The sequence below is a fragment of the Pituophis catenifer genome, unplaced genomic scaffold, assembly GCF_029215685.1.
Source record: "Pituophis catenifer annectens isolate HBS135680 unplaced genomic scaffold, rPitCat1.0.hap2 SCAF_12, whole genome shotgun sequence".
NCBI classification, from domain to species: domain Eukaryota; kingdom Metazoa; phylum Chordata; class Lepidosauria; order Squamata; family Colubridae; genus Pituophis; species Pituophis catenifer.
The window spans coordinates 17,693,747-17,716,716 of NW_027256892.1; the positions used below are offsets into that span (position 1 = coordinate 17,693,747).

The 22,970-nt window shown below is 43.2% G+C and overlaps 1 protein-coding gene across 1 annotated transcript in view; it reads right to left on the reverse strand.

Annotated features, from left to right (window-relative positions):
* ADAMTS8 (ADAM metallopeptidase with thrombospondin type 1 motif 8) overlaps positions 1-22,970 on the reverse strand; it is a 42,703-nt gene that overhangs the window by 12,731 nt on the left and 7,002 nt on the right. The window contains exons 2-3 of the mRNA XM_070952648.1: positions 1,489-1,728; positions 447-579 (exon numbers count right to left, since the gene is read on the reverse strand). Coding sequence (XP_070808749.1) covers positions 447-579; positions 1,489-1,728 — 373 coding nt within the window. The remainder of the gene's footprint in view (positions 1-446; positions 580-1,488; positions 1,729-22,970) is intronic.

Sequence of the window (22,970 nt, forward strand, 5' to 3'; positions counted from 1 at the left end):
CTAGTAGTTCCAAGGGAGAGAGCCTTCTCTGTGGGGGCACCTACTCTTTGGAACAAAATACCCCCTGGAATACGAATAATCCCAGATCTTTGCACTTTCCGATGTGCCCTGAAGACCTTTCTGTTTCAACAAGCAGGGCTAGCATAAACATCTAAATTCTATGCCAAGGTCTTAGCAGATATACCAAGTTGACTCAATTTATTATTTACTGTATATATATATATATATGTATATGAAATCTTAATCTGTTCACTGCCCTGAGTCCTTCGGGAGAAGGGCGGTATAGAAATTCAATAAATAAATCAATAAATCAATCAATCAATAAATCAATCAATAAATCAATCTTGAGAATGCATCCTACAATATGTAGGGGTAGCCTTTCTACAAGGCAGATGCAGATTCTGCTACAATGACGGACTACCCATCAAGCTAGGCATAGTAGCTACCTAGTTCATGGGCCAAGGTGTAAGCAGCTTGGAGACCCTCATCTTCTATCACGGAGCAACTTTTGTTTGGATCACACATGGTTCCGGTCTCAGCGACTCCAAGGGTTCTGCAGGTTTGACGTCCGCAGAAATCCTGCGATTGAAAAAGGTAAGATGGAAATGATATGAATGTTGAGTTACAAAGGAATGGTCCTTCATTCTTCTTCTTCTTTTTTTAAAACAAGTTTTATTGGTTTTTTTCCTCCTCTCCCACATTCACCCACATCTTTTTTTTTGGAACAGTGTTGGCCAATTCTTATCTTATACAATTAATCAGATTCAAATACAATTCTTGCCAAAATCATCTTCCCCCTTTTCTTTTTTTTAAACATATCTCAATATTTCTATTCTTGCATACACAAATACCATCTTCATTTGCCCCTAGATTCTAACTTTACTGTTTATTCATATTTATTCTCTTTTATTCTTAAACAATTCATTCTTTATCTTAATATATTTATATTTGTTTGTTCAGAGTTGCCTTTCTTCCAGTTCATCTTTTTTTTTATTGTACAACAATCTTTCTCCTCAACCCTACCCTCTCCCTCTTCCCTATTCCTTCCTACTTTCTTTCCCCATCTTCTTCTTCTCTTCTCTACTTATTTTATATTTATTTATTTATTTATTTATTTATTTATTTATTTATTTATTTATTTAACAAGTATTTATATGCCGCCCCTCTCCCGAGGGACTCAGGGCGGAGAACACAGATTTTAAAACAAAACAAAACATGCCATAATAAAATCCCGCTAAAACCTGATTAAAATCAATAATAATAAATAATAAAAAATAATAAAACCCAAGAATCAGAATCAGCCCATTCGTTGGAATAGCCGGGTCTTCCCCTTCCCTTCTCCTTCTCCTCCTCTCTTCCCCCCTCCCCCCATCTTACCTTCTCTCCTCCTCTAATTTCCCTTCCCTTCCTTCCTCGGTCCTCCATTCTTCTATTAGATCATCTTCAAGATATCCCTCAGAAGAAATCAGCCAACCGTCACTTAAATACCTGTCTTGTCAGCAGGATTGCAGTGTCATAGTGTTCTGGATGACGGTCACTTAGAGGGTTGAAGAACTGTTGCCAATTACAGAAGTTCCTCAGCATCAGACCGCCATTGTCAGATACTTCTGGTCCAGCGTTTTCATCTTCCACTACCAACACCTTCACCACCACCAGGTTGATAGAATTCTTCAGGCTGGGGTGCTTGTAGATTTGAGCAGCCACAGACATCAAGGTGAGGATATGATTCTGAAAAACCCACCAAAGACATGGGAATAAATCAAGTGGTATTTCTAAAAAAACACACCTATAAGGTTATTATTTCCTTCAAGAACTTTTACACTGGAATTCCTTTTGCACTGTACGTGACACATTGCAGTGCTTAGAAATCACTTGACAAGCCATACAGTAGAGCAGTATTTCACAATTTGGGCCACCGGAAGACAGGTGGACTTCAACTCCCGGAATTCCCCAGCCAGACCTGCTGGCTGGGGAATTCTGGGAGATGAAGTCCACCTATCTTCCAGTGGCCAAGATTGAGAATCATTGCAGTAGAGTAACTGCTCGGTGGAGATCTCGTGACAAACATCTCCTAATTAACAGTAACAGAGGTGGAAGGGACCTTGGAGATCATCTACTCCAACCCCCTGCTCCAGGGGTGGGTTCTAAATTATTTTACTACCGGTTCTATGGGCGTGGCTTGATGGTCACGTGACAATTCTTTAGGATTTAGCAGAGGTACTGGTCTACCAGGCTTTTAACTACTTACAGAGCTGTACCGGTCTACTCATTTGTTTTTGGAGGCACCGGTCTACTTATTTGTTTTTGGAGGCACCGGTCTACCCATTTGTTTTTGGAGGCACCGGTCTACCACCACACTGCCTTTTAACACTGATCAGCTGTAGGGCGGCCCTTTGAAGCCCCGTGGCAAGAGTTGAAACAGTTTTTTTCCTTCTAGCCAATCAGCTGGGACTCGGGAGGCAGCAATAGATTGTGGGTAGGGCCAAATAAAAGGTAAGAATAACACGGGGGTGGGGTGGGCGGGTGGGCCCAGCTCCCGAACAAAGAGAACCGGTTCGGTGACGTCATATCGTCACTGCTACCGGCTCGGCCGAACCGGACCGAACCGGGAGGAACCCACCACTGCCCTGCTCATGCAGGAGACCTGTACTAGGGATTCGAACCGCCGAACTGCCGACCTTTCTGATCGACAAGCTCAGTGTCTTAGCCACTTGAGCCACCTAGCCAGGCTGTGGGAATAGTAGGAGGCGATAGAAGCATATACATTTTTCTTGCTAAATTCTGGTGGCCTCAGGGCTCGTTTTCAGCACAGTTTGCTGCCAACACAACAACGTTTAAGTGTTTCTTTGGATAGAGAACCAATCTATCCTTTCATAACCACCAAGGCTGCAAAACAAAACAGAGGAGAAACTGATATCGCTGGGTTGACGACTTGGCCAGTTGCCTGCTCTCTAATTAATTTCATAAGGCAATCAGGATGAAATCTCATTTAATTAAGGCTGTAATCCCTAAATCAGTTTCACTACACTGAGAAAAAAAAAAAATCTCCCTAGCTTCATTTCCCAGGCTATGTTGGTAGTACACACACACAACCCTGCCATGCCCTCCACATCTCACAAACAAAGCTGTTTGTCTTGCAGCTTAGAAACCTATTACATAGCACCAAGCTCAAGCAGAAGTGATAGAAAGAATGATCATTAACAACAAGCCAAACAAATAATGTTAGGAAATTGGACTCGGGTGAACTACGAGTGAAGCAAATGTCACACTGTTGAGTTATAATACCCAGGTTGACCAGTGGTGAAATGTAAAATTTGTTACTACCGGTTCTGTGGGCGTGGCTTGGTGGGGTGTGTGTAATATGACTGAGTGGGCGTGGCCAATTTTTTTTTTTTTTACTTTTTAAACCATTTTTTCTACAACCTCTTTGGCTGAAGAGGTTGTAACAAAAATGCTTTTAAAGCCTCTGACGATCCCAGATGACTTGCCTGATCGGCAGAGGCTTTTCTTTTTCTTTTTAAAAGCCTCTGACGATCCCAGCTGACTTGCCTGATCGGCAGAGGCTTTTCTTTTTTTTTTTTAAAGTCTCTGATGATCCCAGCTGACTTGCCTGATCGGCAGAGGCTTTTTTTTCCCTTTAAAAACATCTTTTCTATAACCTCTTCGGTTAAAGAGGTTGTAGAAAAAATGCTTTTAAAAGCCTCTGATGATCCCAGCTGAGCTGCGTGATCATCAGAGGCTTTTTTGTTTAACTTTTAAAAGCATTTTTTTGGCCAAAGAGGTTGTAGAAAAAATGCTTTTAAAAATAAAAATAAAAAGCCTCTGATGATTGCGTGGCTCAGCTGGGCATAGGGGAGGGCGGGGCAGGGATTTTTGCTACTGGTTCTCCGAACCACCCGCCTCCATTGCTACCGGATCAGGCGATCTGGTCCGAACCAGGAGCTTTTCACCCCTGATGTTGACCCATGTTCATATTTTGTTTTGTTTTAACAATCCCTTTGCAGCCAGAGTATAATCATGAAATATAATCTTCTTTCTAAAGAGTTCCAACAATTCTTGCTGTTAGCAATTGAACATTCTTAATCATGCACACATACTGTTACAGAAAGTGGCCCCCTTATCAGTAAATTGGATTAACCCATGCTAATTCCAGCCACTGCAGGTTTTATAGTTGTACTGCAGAGCACCAATAATAATCCAATAATAACCCAATAATTTATTTATTTTTTTGCTTTAATTTATATGCCGCCCTTCTCCAGAGACTCAGGGTGGCTTACAATGCGTTAAGCAATAGCCTTCATACTTTTGTATATTTATACAAAGTCAGCTTATTGCCCCCACAATCTGGGTCCTCATTTTACCTATCTTTGAAAGGATGGAAGGCTGAGTCAACCTTGAGCCTGGAGAGATTTGAACTTGCAGTAATTGCAAGCAGCAGATGTTAATAACAGTGCTTTAGTCCACTGTACTACAATAATAAGACCACACCTAGAGTACTGCATCCAGTTTTGGTCACCACGCTATAAAAAAGTTGTTGAGACTCTAGAAAGAGTGCAGAGAAGAGCAACCAGGATGATTAGGGGACTGAAGGCTAAAACATAAGAAGAAGGTTGCAGGAACTGGGCATGGCTGGTCTAGTGAAGAGGAAGGACCAGGGGAGACATGATACATGTTCCAATACTTGAGGGGCTGCCACAGAGAGGAAGGGATCAAGCTATTTTCCAAGGCACCTGAAGGCCAGACAAGGAACAACGGATGGAAACTGAACAAGGAGAGATTCAACCTGGAAATAAGGAGAAATTTTCTGACAGTGAGAGCAATCAACTGATGGAAGTTGCCTTCAGAAGTTGTGGGAGCTTCATTACTGCAAGCTTTCAAGAAGACACTGGACTGCTATTTGTCAGAAATGGTGTAGGGTCTCTTGCTTGGGTGTGTGTGTGTGTGTTGAACTCCAAGGTCCCTTCCAACTCTGTTAATCTGTATCCTTGCTTAAGGTAAAAGGTAAAGGTTCCCCTAGCACAGGGGTCAGCAACCTGCAGCTCTGGAGCCGCATGTGGCTCTGGAGCTGCATGTGGCTCTTTCACCCCACTGCTGCAGCTCCCTGACACTCAAAATATGCGTCACAACTGCCAATGTGCAACACCTGCCGGCACGCGATTTAATGAGCTTTTCAACCCCTGGTAGGCCAACCATGGATAAATCCAAGAAAAGAAAAATTTCAGAAGAAAACAGAATGTTTAATTCAACTACATATGCAAGTTTTGTGGCTGCTCAAGAAATAGTCAGGCACAGGAAGGGTTTTGTGGTTCCCGGTGTTTTTTTTTCTGTGGGAAATGGGTCCAAATGGCTCTTTTGAGTGTTTAAGATTGCAGACCCCTGCCCTAAGCACATATATGCTAGACTCTAGGGGGCGGTGCTCATCTCTGCTTCAAAGCCAAAAAACCAATGCTGTCCAAAGACGTCTCCGTGGTCATGTGGCCGACATGACTAAACGCCAAAGATGCACGGAGCGCTGTTACCTTCCCACCAAAGGTGGTCCCCATTTTTCTACTTGCATTTTTTATATGGTTTCGAACTGCTAGGTTGGCAGAAGCTGGGACAAGTAACGGGAGCTCACCCTGTTAAACAGCACTAGGGATTCGAACCGCCGAACTGCTGACCTTTCGATCGACAAGCTCAGCGTCTTAGCCACTGAGCCACAGCAGGATACAGGATACAGTCCCATGTATCCTTGCTTAGAGTTGAGCAAATCCTGGATATTTGTAGGCTTCCAGAGAACTGATCTACCAAATCAAATCAGCAACGGACTTCGGACGGCTTATTTGTGAGAACTGCAGCAAAGCCTCTTACAGAGGACACTATAAAAAGCACTGAATCGAGCACAGTGTGTAGGAGTCACATGACCTGATGTACTTGTGAATGGAACACATTTTTGCCCAGGATATTTGCGTGAGCTCTCAAGGGTTTTACATCACTGAACCTTCTGTTTGGGTGAAGAAGATGGAAGTGAGATGACTTCATAGGTCAGACACTTCAGCTATGTATAAGGCTGATGTTAACATCTTATCAGTGAGTCAGAATTCCAGCTTGGCTTGGCACTAACTCATGAGACAAAAATGCAATCGGTTACACAACAGATAAAAATATTGAGAAAACAGCAAGCAGCCACTTTATTCTCTGGCACAATTGCAATTTTGGGTGCCTCGGACACGTCATCATTTCTTAAATTAAGCTGCACAAGTGAGATTTAAGGGCAACTAGAAAAAAAAAATCTCCTCTGCTAATTGTTCAACCTTAACCCTATCAAAGCCAAATAGCCCATCTGGTAGATTAACCAAACAATGCTTTTCTTCTTTTAGATGAACTAATATTCCTTTGTTTGCTGAAAGTGAATTGTAATTTTATATATATAACTAGCTGAATACCCATGCTCCGCTATGAAACTATGTGATCGGGCTTGATAAATTGACACGAGTTTGAAAATTAATGAGTAGTTACAATCCGCTTCTCCTCTTCCCTTCTCTCCCTCAGGCTTGCCCCACAGAAGCCTCTCCTCTCTATCCCCTTCTCTCCCTCAGGCTTGCCCTATAGATCCCCTCCTCTCCCCTTCTCTTCCTCAGGCTGGCCCCAGAGAAACCTCTCATGTCCTCTCCTCTCCCCTTCTCTCCCTCAGGCTGGCCCCACAAAAGCCACTCCTCTCCTCTCACTCTCTCCCTTCCTTCTGTACTCAACAGCCATAGAGTCTGACCTAAGCATAGTACATAAAATCATCTGCCACAATGTCCTTCCTGTCAATGACTACTTCAGCTTCAACCACAACAATACACGAGCAAATAATAGATACAAACTCAAGGTAAACCGTTCCAAACTCGATTGCAGAAAATATGACTTCAGCAACCGAGTGGTCAATGCCTGGAATGCACTACCTGACTCTGTAGTTTCTTCCCCAAACCCCCAAAACTTTAACCTTAAACTGTCTACTGTTGACCTCGCCCCATTCCTAAGAGGTCTGTAAGGGGTGTGCATAAGTGCACCAGCGTGCCTTCCATCCCTGTCCTAATATTCCTTTTTAATTACTCTTTTCATGTATTCAAATTATGTTTATACTTTTACTTGTTATCTTATATATGCTTGACAAATAAACTTATGATTATAGAGATGCACAATGGACTTAGAGGTTGAGCCATAGGCTTCTAGAGAATTGAAAGATGTTCTCACCAAGTAAGGCTTTGATTCAAGTCTAGATTTGTACAAGGCCTGCTCGTAATAGCAGTAGCACTTAGACTATATACTGCTTCACAGTGCTTTACAGCCCTCTCTAAGCTGTTTACAGAGTCAGCATATTGCCCCCAACAATCTGAGTCCTCATTTTACTGACCTTGGAAGGATGGAAGGCTGAGTCCATCTTGAGCTGCTGAGAATTTAACTGCTGGCAGTCGGCAGAATTAGCCTGCAATACTGCATTCTAACCACTGTGCCATCACAGCTCTTATAAGAGCAAGGAATGGCCATAAGTTACCTTTATCAATGTCATTGTAGCAATACCAATAGCACTTAGACTTATATACCGCTTCACAGCTCTATCTAAGCGGTTTACATAGTCAGCCTCTGGCCCCCAACAATCTGGGTCCTCATTTTATCGACCTCGGAAGGATGGAAGGATGAGTCAACCTTGAGCCTGGTGAGATTCGAACTGCCAAATTGCAGGCAGCTGGCAGGCAGCAGAAGTATCTTGCGGTACTGTACTCTAACCATTGCTCCACCACAGCTCATCAGTAATGTTATTAGAATGTAACATTGCGTTCTAATCATTCTTGGTTTATGGCAGCCGTTACCCAAACCACATGAGATGTTTTAGAGAGAGAGAGAGAGAGAAAGAGAGAAGAAAGCATGCATCCCTGGTGTATTTGAGGAAAGAAAAATATAGATCCAAACCAGATGGTGTTTCACACCAACAGCTAAATTTAGCACCTGTACCCAAATAAAGACTCTTTGGGGACCAATTTTGAGAACAACTGTGGTTCTCATTAAAACGATGAGCACCATCAATCGTAAAAGTAAAAAAAAAAAAAAGTCCAATTATTAGATGACAAACTCATAAAGCTACTTCCCATGTCATGTTTTGGCTTGCCCAGAATGCTTTTCCCACCACCAAGTTCAGTTGCCTTAAAAACAAAACCAAAAAGGCAGGTGGAGAATTCTTCCCATCATTTTTTATGAATCCCTGTGAAATCATGGTCAGTCTTTCTGGAAAATAAAGTTGATTTTCTAAAGCAGGGATGTCAAACTTGATTTCATTGAGAGCCACATCAGGGTTGTGTTTGACCTTGGGTGGGCCGGGGGAGGGGCGTGGACAGGGTGGGCGTGGCCAGCTCGAAGTCACTCATGTCGGCAGGCACTGTGGTGGCCCAAATGCTCTGCCAGCGAAAATGGGCTCCCGAGCTCTGTTTTCAGCTGCTATGGCCTATGTTGTGGCCCGCCAGTGGCCAGCAGAGCTGGCAGCAGATTCGGACAGTGAGGAGGTTGAGGAGGAACATGAGCCAGTCCTGGAGTCTGGGGAAGGCTCTGATGAGGGCTCTGCATCGGAGGCAGAGAGGGGGCCAGGGCTGTATGCCAGTTATCAGCTGCCTTCGGAGTCAGACATCAGTGAGGCAGACGAACAGCTGGAGCCTGTTCCCAGTGTGCGCATACGCAGAGTTGCTCAACGAAGAGAAAAGCTAAAGAACAAGGGTCAACTTGGGAGGAAGGCCACAGGTGGACGATGAATGGCTCCTCCCAGAGGGAATAAAAGAGGAGCGAAAGGGGAATGGAGTTTGCAGGAGACAATTAGTCTGCTTAATTGGTTCGTGACTCCTTGCCAAGTTTTGAAGATATTGGCCTGGCAGCTCCCCACGCCAGATGTGGTCTGTGACTGTAAATTCTCCCTTGAAAGACTTTGCTGGATGTAAATGAAAAGAATTCACAGTAACTTAACAAAAATGGTTTTTTGTCATGACAAGGAGTCTGCTTTGTGGTTTGGGGAAGCCTGGGTCAGAACAGCCTCCTGCAACCTTCTGCCAGAGAAAATGGAGCTCAGGAGGGCCACACATAGCCCTCCTGAGCTTCATTTTCCCTGGCAGAGGCACTGCGGGCAGGGCAGCCCCATGGGCCAGTTCTAAGCACCCTGGGGACCAGTGTTGTGACCCAGGCCCAAGTAGGTAGTATTAGACGCAAACAGTTCCAAAACAAACAGACTTCATTAGAACAGCTGAGAATTAACTCATTCTCAGCATAGTCCAAACTAAATTAAAACAAATTCTTCTTAACACAAATTCTTCAGTCTAATCACCAACCTTGGTATAATTAGGCAAACTGCCAAAGGCTTCTCTTGGCAAAAGTTCAGAAGCAGAAGACACCAACCAGAGATAAGTGCAGCAAGACAAGAACAAGTCTGTCAACGTTGTTTTCCGAGAAAGAGCCCAAGAGCCGTTGCTGATCTTTTAAGCCTTATGAGAGGAGCCAATCATCTCTTGGCCCTACTCCCGAGTCATCCTCTTTGCTTTAGCTGCTCTTGTCTTCTGGCAGCTCTTCTCATGCATGCACTAGGAGCAGGCTCCTCCTGTTCCTCTGCCTCTCTACTGTCAGCCTCTGGAGGCTCCGGAGTCTGCACATCACTCCCCGATGGCCCTGGCCCCATCTCTGCCTCCGACGCAGGACTGGCCCCTGTTCTTCCTCAGCCTCATCGCTGTCCGACTCTGCTGCCAGCTCTGCAGGGTGCTGGCCGACCACAACAACCGGATCTGGCCCCTGGGCCTTGAGTTTGACATCTCTGTTCTAGCGGTTGACACTTTCTGTTACATTAAATATTACATTAAAATTTCTGTTAATTTTATTATGAATGAAAATAATTTTAGGAAGAAAAATTAAGCGAGGTAGGGCAGAGAGCTTGCTGGCACTAGGGGAAATGTGCAATCTGTGCAGTCACAACTCAATGTACATTTGACTTGCATAGTTTGATTGTCAGACAACAGCAGAGTAGTTTCCAAAATGTCTAGTCTAATGAAAAGAAGGATTAGGGGAGGCATGATACCAGTGTTCCAGCATTTGAGGGGTTCCTACAAAGACGAGGGGTTCAAACTATTTTCCGGAGCACCAAAAGGCAAGACAAGAAGCAATGGATGGATGGAAACTAACCAAGAAGAGAAAGCAACCTAGAATTAAGGAGAAATGTCCTAATGGTGAGAGCAATCAACCAACGGAATAGCTTGTTTTCAGAATTTGTGGATGATGCTCCATCATTGGAGGCTTTCAAAAAGTCTAGATAACCATTTATCTGGTCTCCAGCTCAAGCAGAGGGTTGGACTAAAAGACCTCCAAGGTCTCTTCCAACTCGATTACTCCATTATTCTAGAGTATTATTCTGTTAAACCCTGTATTTCCAAGACTTACCTTTATTAACACCATTTTCTCTGTTTGCACAATATACTGAGTGATAAACTAACCATGGTTTCATGCAATATAGTTTGCTAAAATGTAGTGATTTAGCTACCATATGAAGAAACCCTGAGATAAAGGACTGAAGCATTTCTTCAGAGAAAGGAGAAGTGTCTTCATAGTCCACAAAATAGCTATTTTATCGCCTTTGAACATACTTCTATCCAGGCTAGCAGAAGAGAGCCAAGTCACAAAGCTATTTTTTTTTCATTTAAAAGGAAGTTAATCCAGGGGTGGGCTGCTGGGGGTTCACAGGGATTCGGGAGAACCTCTAGGTAAGATTCTGTGCAGTTCGGAGAACCCCCAAATCCCACTCCTGGCTAGCCCTGCCTACCACTCTCGTCTCCTCCCAGGAGTCCCCACGCAGCCTGTTTTCAATGCACGTAAATGCAGGGCATGCACAGAGGCTTGGGGATCCAAAAACGGGCCTACTGGAAGTTCAGGTAGAGGGCCAGAGGACCTCTATTTCTATTTTCACCCTCCCGGAGGCTCAAGGAAAGCCTCCAGAGTCCGGGGAGGGCAAAAAGCCCCCCCCCCCGCTGTGGTGCAGGTGGCAGACTAGGCCACACCCACCATGGCCATGCCACCCAGCAACTGGGCAGAGAACCCCTTGCTAAAATTTTTGAAGCCCACCCCTGAGTTAATCTCCCTCTCCCCTTCCTGATTTCCTTCTCTGGCTGAAAATGCCCGAATTTCTCACCCCTTCCTGATGCTACAGATAAAATGGAGGAAGATGGAAAGGAGATGAAAGAAAGGAAGGAAGGAAGGAAGGAAGGAAGGGAGGGAGGGAGGGAGGGAGGGAGGGAGGGAGGGAAAGGAAGGAAGGAAGGAAGGAAGGAAGGAAGGAAGGAAGGAAGGACTACTTGAAAACAGTTGAGAATACATCCTCGTTTGGCTTCCCATCTGACATTCTCTTATACTCTTTTTTTCATACTCTTTTGCCAGCAAAATAAAATTGACCGCATATTGAGAAAACCCAGTTTGCTCTGGAGTAAACAATGATACTTGGTAAAGAACCCCATTTGACCAGCAATAGAATGAAAATCCTCGTGGATGTCTTTGTAGTCACTACTGGTTTCAATTAGAGACCCGCGTTTAAAATCTGTGACCTTCTGTCCAAAGAATTTGATTCAGCGCTGAGCCGCGATATCTTTCCAACTTTCTTCAATTATCCTTGCACTCATTTAGATCACAGCCCATCCCTGACAGCTCTTTTTTTTTTAAAAAAGGCAACAATGAAAAGCCAGATGACTTTCTCGGAACGCATCCCCCCAACCCTCCCCCCTATTTGCGTGCATTATCTTCTTTGACCTAGACTTGTAATCAAATTAAAAATAGTCTCCTTGTTAGATGTCAGTGACAATAACAACAAAGTCGACTGACTCAGTTCCACTTAAATGCTGAGATTCTGCACAATTTATAATTTCCTGACTACACTCATATCCTTGGCATGCGCTTGGACCACACGATAAACAGAGCGGGAATAATCCATTTGGCGCTTCAGCAAACGGCAAACGTAGAGCTTCCTTGATGACAAACCCCTGAGATATTTTGTACAAGTACGCATGTGGTTTTTGGCGTAGCGATATGGTGCATATTTTGCATGCACCAAGCGAGAGAAGCAAATGCTAGTATCTCCAGTGAATAGACAATTAATAGAGCTGGAAAAGCCTTATCTCAGGTATATTAGAACTACTCAGTCACATTGGTGACAGAGATGTACAACATTGCAACTTCAAGATCCACATAGTGGCTGGTTTTTTTTGGTTTTTTTTTGAGCATTGAAGAAGCAAACCAACTCTTCTCCATGGGCGGTATATGAATTAGATAGATAATAGATAATAGATGCTGGATAGATAGATGACTGATAGATGATAAATGATAGATGATAGATGCTTGATAGTTAGCTAGATAATAGATAGATGATTGATTGATAGATGGATAGATAGATGATAGTTGACTGATAGATAATAGATGATAGAATAGAGTAGAGTAGAGTAGAGTAGAGTAGAATAGAATAGAATAGAATAGAATAGAATAGAATAGAATAGAATAGAACAGAACAGAACAGAACAGAACAGAACAGAATAGAATAGAATAACAGAGTGGGAAGGGACCTTGGAGGTCTTCTAGTCCCTGCTTAGGAAGAAACCTTACACCAATTCAGACAAATGATTATCCAATATCTTCTTAAAAACTTCCAGTGTTGGAGTATTCACAACTTCTGAAGGCAAGTTGTTCCACTGATTAATTGTTCTAACTGTCAGGAAATTTCTCCTTAGTTCTAAATTGCTTCTCTGCTTGATTAGTTTCCACCCATTGCTTTTTGTCCTGCCCTCAGATGCTTTGGAGAATAGCTTGACTCCCTCTTCTTTGGGGCAGCCCCTGAGATATTGGAAGACTGCTACCATGTTTCCCCTAGTCCTTCTTTTCATTAAACTAGACATACCCAGTTCCTGCAACCGTTCTTCATATGTTTTAGCCTCCAGTCCCCTAATCCTCTTTATTGCTCTTCTTTGCACTCTTTCTAGAGTCTCCACATCTTTTTAGCTAGATAATGGATAGATGATGAATTATAGGTGATTGATAGATGATAGATAGATGATAGATGATTGATAGATAATAGATAGATAGATAGATAGATAGATAGATAGATAGATAGATAGATTGATAGATAGATAGATAGGTAGGTAGGTAGGTAGGTAGGTAGGTAGGTAGGTAGATAGATAGATAGATAGATAGATAGATAGATAGATAGATAGATAGATAGATAGATAGATAGATAGATAGAAACATAACCGGAAACTTCTGGACGTTTTGTTAAAAATGGAAAAATGCATTGGTAATTTATGGGTTTACTGATTAAAACTAACTGAATATTGGGAGTATTCATTATTGGAAGTATTCGTTAAAGTAACTTTAATGAGTGAAGAGAGAGAGTATGTTTGTAATTACTGTAAAGAAGACTGGAAATCACTTCTTTATTTATGTTATCTTTTTTTCTTCTTTTTGTAATCATTTTCCTTCAATCTCTTAGCTGACACGTCTTTTCTTTACCCTTCCTTTAATATTGTTGCATGCAATATATTATTTTATCTCCGTAGAAAATTTCTAATAAAAATGATAAAGCATTAATAAAAGTGCAGCGTATGTCCAGGAGAAGGACATCTTTTCAACAGCTGTACCAGCTAGGCATATTAAGATCTTCCTGTGTATGCTGTTTAAATGTAATATAATGGAGGGGGAAGATACTACTGGCTCATTTGCAAGAGCACAATGAAGATGTTTTAAGCAAACCGCCTGGGCACGCGAAGTAAGCCACAGGAAGTTGTGGAATCTCTGTGAATGGTTTGTGGTACTTATGTTTCCTAGTCAGCTGGAGCTGGGAAGTAGCCAGACCACAGATGCTCACACTACACCAGGCGGACTAAAACAACAGGCCTGAGATGATCCTTGCTTGCTGTTTATAACATTTGACTTCTTTCGAGGTCTTGGGCAAGGGTCACGAAGAAACACAGGCAGTCTGGACTGTTTACCACACGGTTTTTGTAAGGTCTTGGCTCTAGGGTTGCCAGGTCTGCTTCCAAAAAATAGTGGACAAGCGAGGGGGGGGGGGGAGGGTTAAGTAGTAAAAAAATAAAAAAAAATCACTGAAAGAGGAGTCTTTAACAATGAAAAACGAATTGATTCGCTTGTTCCTGGAAGCTATTTTCTCCTTATCTAAATGATTTTCTGTGCTTGCATGCTGTGTGACAGCTTTTATACCATTATATTCAATTGTGAACGATTTCTGACACAATCTACAGTAGGCCGTCGCATTTGTTCTGTGGGTTTCATTGTTGGTAATCCATGCAAAAGTAGCTTCCCAGTCTTTGGTGTATTTGCACACTCCTCTCTTTCGTTTTAAAGAATTTGAAATCTCGCCGCTGTCACTCTCATCACTCGACACCATTTTAGGTCAGTCGACACAAGCTACAATACATTTTAAAAATGTGAACTGTACATCATTTTATAATATATTTTTATTTTAATCTCATCATTAATTTTTTCGGAGAATCGAGTTCAATGGATATTCGAACGTTGTCTCATTCTAACTTATGAAAAAAAAGACAAAACGCGATTCTCCTATCCTTAGTTTTAGATTATGTACCATTTCATCATAAAGCTTTTGAATAAAAAAAATGTCCAGTATTTTGTGAAAAAAAATAGTGAACATAATGTGAAAAAAGTGGACTGTCCGCTTACATAGTGGACGCCTGCAACCCTACATGAAGTTGGCTCCCATCTCAAATAACAGCACCTCCTCTGCAGTGGTGGGTTTCAAAATTTTTTACTACCAGTTCTGTGGGCGTGGCTTGGTGGGCATGGTAGGGGAAGGATACTGTAAAGTCTCCATTCCCTCCCCACTCCAGCGGAAGGTTACTGCAAAATCCCCATTTCCTCCCAATCAGCTGGGACTCGGGAGGCAGAGAATAGATGGGGGGTGGGGCCAGTCAGAATTTTTACTACCGGTTCTCCGAACTACTCAGAATTTCCATTACCGGTTCTCCAGAACTGGTCAGAACCTGCTGGAACCCACCTCTGCTCCTCTGCCAATCTAAAAGCACAAGCCAGGAATTCAATTGTGCGCACAATGGTTCATTTATTTTCTTTTTTTATCCTGCATTTAGCATTTTTTTTTCCTGTATAACTCAAGGTGGTGAATATACCTAATAATCCTTCCTCCTCCTATTTTCCCCACAACAATCTTATGTGTGGGTTGGGCTGAGAGCGAGAGAGAGAGATGGCTTTTGTGCCTAAGGGGGAACTAGAACTCACAGTCCTCCACTGATTGGCTCTAAGTCACCCAGATGGCTTTCATGCGTGAGGAAGGACTAGAACTCACTCTCTCCTGGTGATTGGCCCAAAGTCACCCAACCTGCTTTCATGCCTAAATTGGGACTAGAACTCTGAGTCTCCTGGTGATTGGCCCAAAGTCACCCAGCCAGCTTTCATGCCTAAGGTGGGATTAGAACTCACTGTCTCCTGGTGATTGGCCCAAAGTCACCCAACCTGCTTTCATGCCTAAATTGGGACTAGAACTCCAAGTCTCCTGGTGATTGGCCCAAAGTCACCCAGCCAGCTTTCATGCCTAAGGTGGAACTAGAACTCACAGTCCCCCAGTGATTGGCTCTAAGTCACCCAGATGGCTTTCATGCCTGAGGAAGGACTAGAACTCACTGTCTCCTGGTGATTGGCCCAAAGTCACTCAACCTGCTTTCATGCCTAAGGCAGAACTACAACTCATAGGTTCCTGGGTTCTAGCCTGGTGCCTTCATCACTAGACCAAACTGACTCTGTTGTTGTTCACTCTAGCTGAGCAGAAGACAGTTGGAACATCTGAAATGTTTCTTCCATTAGCCAGGTTGTCCTCTATATTACTGAGATTGGGCCTACTTTCTTGGTTTTCCTTAGTCTCTTCCCCACTTTTCTCTCTGCCTTCCTTAAAAAAAAAGTCTTCCCCACTGGCTCTTCTTCTGTCCTTTGTCTTCTCCTTGATTCATTTTCATCCCTTAATCATCTTCTGTCTGATATTGCCTCTACTGACTGTTCTTTGTTCTTCGTGAGGGTTGAAGATTCAATGGGCGCATTATCTACACAACAGACTTAAATTGTTGGAGAAGCATTTCCTTTCCCCAAAGAACTTTAGGAAAAGAAGTCTTTGGCGTGGGGGAGGGGGGGGGACAGAGTTTCTCAAACAGGCACTTTCAAATTTCATTAGTTGGGGAAGGAAGATCATACAAAAATGCTACTATGTATAGGGACGCGGTGGCTCAGTGGCTAAAACGCTTAGCTTGTCGATCGAAAGGTTGGCCATTCAGTGGTTCAAATCCCTAGTGCCGCATAACGGGGTGAGCTCCCGTGACTTGTCCCAGCTTCTGCCAACCTAGCAGTTCAAAAGCACGTAAAAAATGCAAGTAGAAAAATAGGGACCACCTTTGGTGGGAAGATAACAGTGTTCCATGCGCCTTTCACATTGAGTCATGCCGGCCACATGACCACGGAGACATCTTCGGATGGCACTGGCTCTTCGGCTTTGAAACAGAGATGAGCACCGCCCCCTAGAGTCGGGAATGACTAGCACATATGTGCGAGGGGAACCTTTACCTTTTTACAGTTCAAATATGAAGTTTGGGTTGAGGTCTTAAAGTTAGTCAATGAATCCAAGGTAAGACAGACGAGTTAGAAGGGAGATAGGGAAGTGACATCCTCCTACATTTCTTCCAACCTGATCCCCCCCCCCAGGAATAGTGGGACATGTAAGTAACAATTATAAACACCAACAGATTACCCAATCCTTCTCCCTCTATTGTGGCAACAGATGCCACACACACAATGTTGTTGCCCTCCTGTTATGTTGGTGCTGCTTCTGTCCTTTGTTCAGATATTCTTTAGGCCTCCCTGGCTGACTTCACATGATATTTGATGTCAATTTGGTTTGATGATCTAGTTGGGAAAATGTTCAGGAAGGTTCAAAGTAGCCAAACTATTGAATTCTTATTGGGAGAAAAAGGATAATGGTGGGAAAGAAAAGGAAAGGGGAAAGAAGGGGAGAGAGGGAGGGGAGGGGAGGGAGGGAGAGGAGGGAAGGGAGGAAAGAAGGGAAGGAAAAGAAAGGAAAGGAGGAAGGGAAGGGAGAGAGAGGGAAAGAGGAAGAGGAAAGGGGAAAGGAAAGAAAAAAGTCTAGGGAGAGAGTGAAGGGAAAGGAAAGGGAAGGGAAGGGAAGGGAGAGAGAGGGAAGGAGGAAGTGGAAAGGGGAAAGGAAAAGTTGAGGGAGAGAGGAAGGGACGGAAAGGAAAGGGAGGAAGGGGAAAGGAAAGAAAAAAGCTGAGGGAGAAAGGAAAGGAAGGGAAGGGAAAAGGGAAGGGAAGGGAAGGGAAGCGAAGGAAAGGAAAGGAAAGAAAAGGAAAGGAAAGGAAAGGAAAGGAAAGGAAAGGAAAGGAAAGGAAAGGAAAGGAAAGGAAAGGAAAGGAAAGGAAAGGAAAGGAAAGGAAAATTGTTTTGTCTTTGAGTTAGAATAATTCCCAGAAACTTTATCATTTGTTTTTCTAGGCAGCATTTTTGGAAGTAATTTGCATTGCCTTCTCCCTAGGGCTGAGCAGGAGTGACTGGCTCAAAGCCACCCCTGACTTTTATGCCTAAGGCAGATTTTAGGTGCCCGATACCTAGTCCAGCACCTTGATCACAAGACCAAACTGGTTCTCAAAAGTGGTTATCCTATCTTATAAATATGATCAAACTTAGAATATCTGAAATTTTCCCCGTTGAAGACAAAGTGTTTGGGCAAACAAATTAATGTTACACTGGCTTGCTTTTCTTTGGAAATTTCCCCAAAGTTTTCTCTCAACCGTTGGCCTTCGGAATAACAATGCTCATTTTTGAAGTGTGTTTTTCATACCAGAGTGCTTCATAGCCCAGAGGTGCTGTGTGCCAACAGGCACTACAAAGCCACATGAGAGCAGCTGTTTAACATTAGATGGACCATAAAAGAGGAAGCTGAGAAGAATCCTGCTCTGGGTGGCCATGTGTCCTAGTTTCAGAGGAAGGTCTTCTGCTTTGAAGGATTGCCCAACCTCGGGCAGTTTACAGATCAAAGGGAATCCTCGGCAACCAAGAAAATCGAGATTTCAAAATTTCCTGTTGGATTGGACAGCAATTTTAAGACAATGAGCACAACTCATTGTCATGTTTTCCACTGTAGGGAGATATTATTATTATTATTATTATTATTATTATTATTATTATTATTATTATTATTATTATTATTATTGAATTTCTATACCACCCTTCTCCCGAAGGACTCAGGGCGGTGAACAGAATAAGATTTCATATACATATAATAATTTTTTTTTTATAAACAGAAAATAATAAATTGAGTCAACTTAGTGTATCTGCTAAGACCTTGGCATAGAATTTAGATGTTTATGCTAGCCCTGCTTGTTGAAACAGAAAGGTCTTCAGGGCACATCGGAAAGTGCGAAGATCTGGGATTATTCATATTCCAGGGGGTATTTTGTTCCAAAGAGTAGGTGCCCCCACAGAGAAGGCTCTCTCCCTTGGAACTACTAGACGACATTGTTTTAAAGATGGTACTATGAGTAGGCCTACTCTGTGAGAGCGTATTGGTTGGTGGGAGGTTATCGGTTGCAGCAGGTGGTCTCGTAAGTACTCAGTAAGTATTATCTTCATAAACGACTTAGATTAAGGAATAGAAGGGGAACTCAAAAAATTTGCAGGTGATACTAAGTTGGCAGGAATACCTAACAGCCTAGAAGATAAGCTCAAGATCCAGATGGATCTTAACACACATTGACAGAGTTGGAAGGGACTTTATAGGTCATCTAGTCCAACCCCACCTCCTGCTCAAGCAGGAGACCCTACACCATTTCTGACAAATGGCAGTCCAAGGCCAGACAAGGAATAATGGATGGAAACTGATCAAGGAGAGATTCAACCTAGAAATGAGGAGGAATTTTCTGACAGTGAGAACAATCAACCGATGGAACAGAAGTTGCCTTTGGAAGTTGTGGGAGCTTCATCACTGGAGGCTTTCAAGAAGAGATTGGACTGCCATTTGTCAGAAATGGTGTAGGGTCTCCTGCTTGAGTGGGGGGTTGCACCAGATGACTTATAAGGTCCCTTCCAACTCTGTTAATCTGTTAATCTGAGATGCAACCGACTGACATGGTAATTCCCTGCAAACTATGCCGATTATCATAATTCTTGATATGTTTCAATCCTGTACCTCAATTCGCATATCCAAATTTGAATACCCTCCTCTGCCTCTTTATGGGGATGTGTTTTCTCCCTGGGGAGGTTTTTTTTTCTTCTTTTCCATCTTTGGAGTGACAGGGGAGAAAGTAAGAAATGGAAGAAGCCAGTCTGTTAAAAATTAAGTTTGTTAATGCATGTATTCATTCTGAGCCTCTTCAAAAAATATAGTTCAAGATGCCTATATCTTTCAGCAGGAGAGTGGGGAAAAAATATTGACCAGGGTATGCACAGGATATTTTTGTGCCTGTGATGAGGGATGAGGTGGTAGCTTGTTTATGTTGACTGCACAAAAGCCAACTATCTTTTTCATTCCTGAATCGGTACCATAGGCTATCTTACAGGGGAAAAACTAGAATGCCTGGCCCATGACATTTTCTTCCAACATTATCTGGGGCAATGGTTAAGGCAACCAGTTAGAAACTGGGAGTCTGTGAGTTCTAGTCCTTCCTTAGGCACAAAAACAGCTGGGTGACTTTGGGCTAATCACCAGGAGACTGTGAGTTCTAGTCTCTCAGGAATAAAAACAGCCAGATGACTTTGGGCCAATCCCCAGGAGACTGTGAGTTCTAGTCTCTCAGGCATAAAAGCAGCTGGATGACTTTGGGCCAATCCCCAGGAGACTGTGAGTTCTAGTCTTTCAGGCATAAAAGCAGCTGGGTGACTTTGGGCTAATCACCAGGAGACTGTGAGTTCTAGTCTTTCAGGCATAAAAGCAGCTGGGTGACTTTGGACCAATCCCCAGGAGACTGTGAGTTCTAGTCTTTCAGGCATAAAAGCAGCTGGGTGACTTTGGGCTAATCACCAGGAGACTGTGAGTTCTAGTCTTTCAAGCATAAAAGCAGCTGGGTGACTTTGGGCTAATCACCAGGAGACTGTGAGTTCTAGTCTTTCAGGCATAAAAGCAGCTGGGTGACTTTGGACCAATCCCCAGGAGACTGTGAGTTCTAGTCTTTCAGGCATAAAAGCAGCTGGATGACTTTGGGCTAATCACCAGGAGACTGTGAGTTCTAGTCTTTCAAGCATAAAAGCAGCTGGGTGACTTTGGACCAATCCCCAGGAGACTGTGAGTTCTAGTCTTTCAGGCATAAAAGCAGCTGGATGACTTTGGGCTAATCACCAGGAGACTGTGAGTTCTAGTCTTTCAAGCATAAAAGCAGCTGGGTGACTTTGGACCAATCCCCAGGAGACTATGAGTTCCAGTCCCGCCTTGACTCAAAGGAATCTGGGTGCACTGATGGTATTACCTAGTTGGGTAATGTAACGTCTGCAAATCAGACAGCACCAAAGCTCCCTCTTTTCACATCATTTGCACTTTCGTGGTGGTGGAAGCTTTCCCTGCTTAATTGCTGGCAGTGACTGAGACACCGTGGTCAAAGCAAAGCTGTGGCAGACCACCAAGAGTTTACAATCAAGCCTTAGCTGTGATAATGTGCGCAGCAAATTGTTTCTAAAAAAAGAAAAACAATTAAGAAAGCAACGAGTTGTGGCTGTTCAGGCTCATTTTACCCAAGTTTAAGATGCTGGGAATAAAAGGAGGAGAGATCTTTTGGCAGAACAATGTAGCTCTAACACGATGTCTCCAGCTAGAAGACAGAGTTCACGGATCCTGGAAAGACATTTTAAAAAAAATTGGCTTTATTGTTCAGAGTCGCTCGATACTGCTGCTGGCTGGAGTCATGGGGCGTTCTCTTTAAATTTAAGGGCCGCAGGGGCATAAGGTGTTCTGCTCATACGCACAGTGAGCCAGATCAAGTGCAGATCTAACAAAATGAAATTCAACGTAGAGAAAAGTAAAGTCTTACACTTAGGCAAGAAAAACCAAAAGCACACATATAGACTGGGGGAAACCAGGCTTAATAGCAGTGACTGTGAGAGGGATCTTGGAGTCTTAGTGGGCAACCAGTTAAATATGAGCCAGCAATGTGCAGCGGCAGCCAAAAAAGCCAGCACAATTCTAAATTGCATTAACAGAGGGATACAATCAAGATCAAGGGACATACTAATACCATTCAATAAAGCCTTATTAAAACCGCACCTAGAGTACTGCATTCAGTTTTGGTCACCACACTATAAAAAAGATATTGGGATTCTAGAAAGAGTGCAGAGAAGAGCAACCAAGATGATTAGAAGACTGGAGGATAAAACATACAATGAACGGTTACAGGAACTGGGCATGGCTAGCCTAGTGAAGAGAAGGAACAGGGGAGACATGATAGCAGTCTTCCAATATTTGAGGGACTGCCACAAAGAGGAGGGGGTCAAGCTATTTTCCAAAGCACCTGAAGGCCAGACAAGGAATAATGGATGGAAACTGATCAAGGAGAGATTCAACCTAGAAATGAGGAGGAACTTTCTGACAGTGAGAACAATCAACCGATGGAACAAAAGTTGCCTTCGGAAGTTGTGGAAGCTTCATCACTGGGGGCTTTCAAGAAGAGATTGGACTGCCATTTGTCAGAAATGGTGTGGGGTCTCCTGCTTGGGTGGGGGGTTGGACTAGATGACCTACAAGGTCCCTTCCAACTCTGTTAATCTGTATCTGTATCTCTAGATTCTGTTTCTTGAAAAGAAAAAAAAAAACCAGGAATGTTCTTAGTGGCATTCAACGGGCAGCCTTAAAGTGGGACAGCTAAGAAGCAACCATCTGCAGGCGCAGGTTAAGGATGGAAAACCTTAGCGGTCCTGGGGTCAACCTGTTATTTGGAAGACAAGGGGAGGGGACTTTCTCTGGGGCTGCTGTCTGTGGCAATTACTTCCCTGGCAGAGCTTGAGAGAAAAAGTCCTGTTCTAAAAGAGTCTAAAAATGTCCTATTCTAAAAATGTCCTCTTCTTAAAAAGAGCCTTGGTGGCGCAGCAGACTAAAGTGCTGTTAACTAGCACCAGCTGCCTGCAATTACTGCAAGTTCGAATCTCACCAGGCTGAAGGTTGACTCAGCCTTCCATCCTTTCAAGGTAGGTAAAATGAGGACCTGGATTGTGGGGACAATAAGTTGACTTTGTATAAAAAAGAACACCGCTTGGGGCCCCCCAAAAGCCCTACTAAGCAGGTATATACAAAAGTATGAAGGCTATTGCTTAATGCATTGTAAGCCGCCCTGAGTCTCCGGAGAAGGGCGGCATATAAATCGAACCAATAAATAAATAAATAAACAGCTATGAATTTCTTAGCAAGGGTGCATCGGATGTGGAGTATTCCAGCGATAGATGCCTAGTAGAGCATCATCCCAATGTTGCTTTTTCAAAAGGCAAGTGGACTTCCAAAGAAATACAAAGTCCAATTTCCTTTTGAAAAAGCATCTTTAGGACAACTATGACCTGGATGACTGAGGATCTCCATAGACATCTAGAAGAACATCCTTAGTTTTCAGAATCAGGGGGATTAAAAAACAACAACCCACACAACTGCAAAAATGCCATAGACAGCAGCCACAGAGACCCTGCAGATAAGGAGAAAATAAGGAGAATGTTTTTCTGACAGTGAGAACCATCAGCCAGTGGAACAGAAGTTGCCTTCAGAAGTTGTGGGAGCTTCATCACTGGAAGCTTTCAAGAAGAGACTAATTGCCATCTATCAGAAATGGTGTAGGGCAGTGATGGCTAACCTTTTTGCCGTCACGTGCCAAAAGTGGGGGGAGTTGGGGGGCATTGCATGCATGCGTGCCCACACCCATAATTCAATGTGC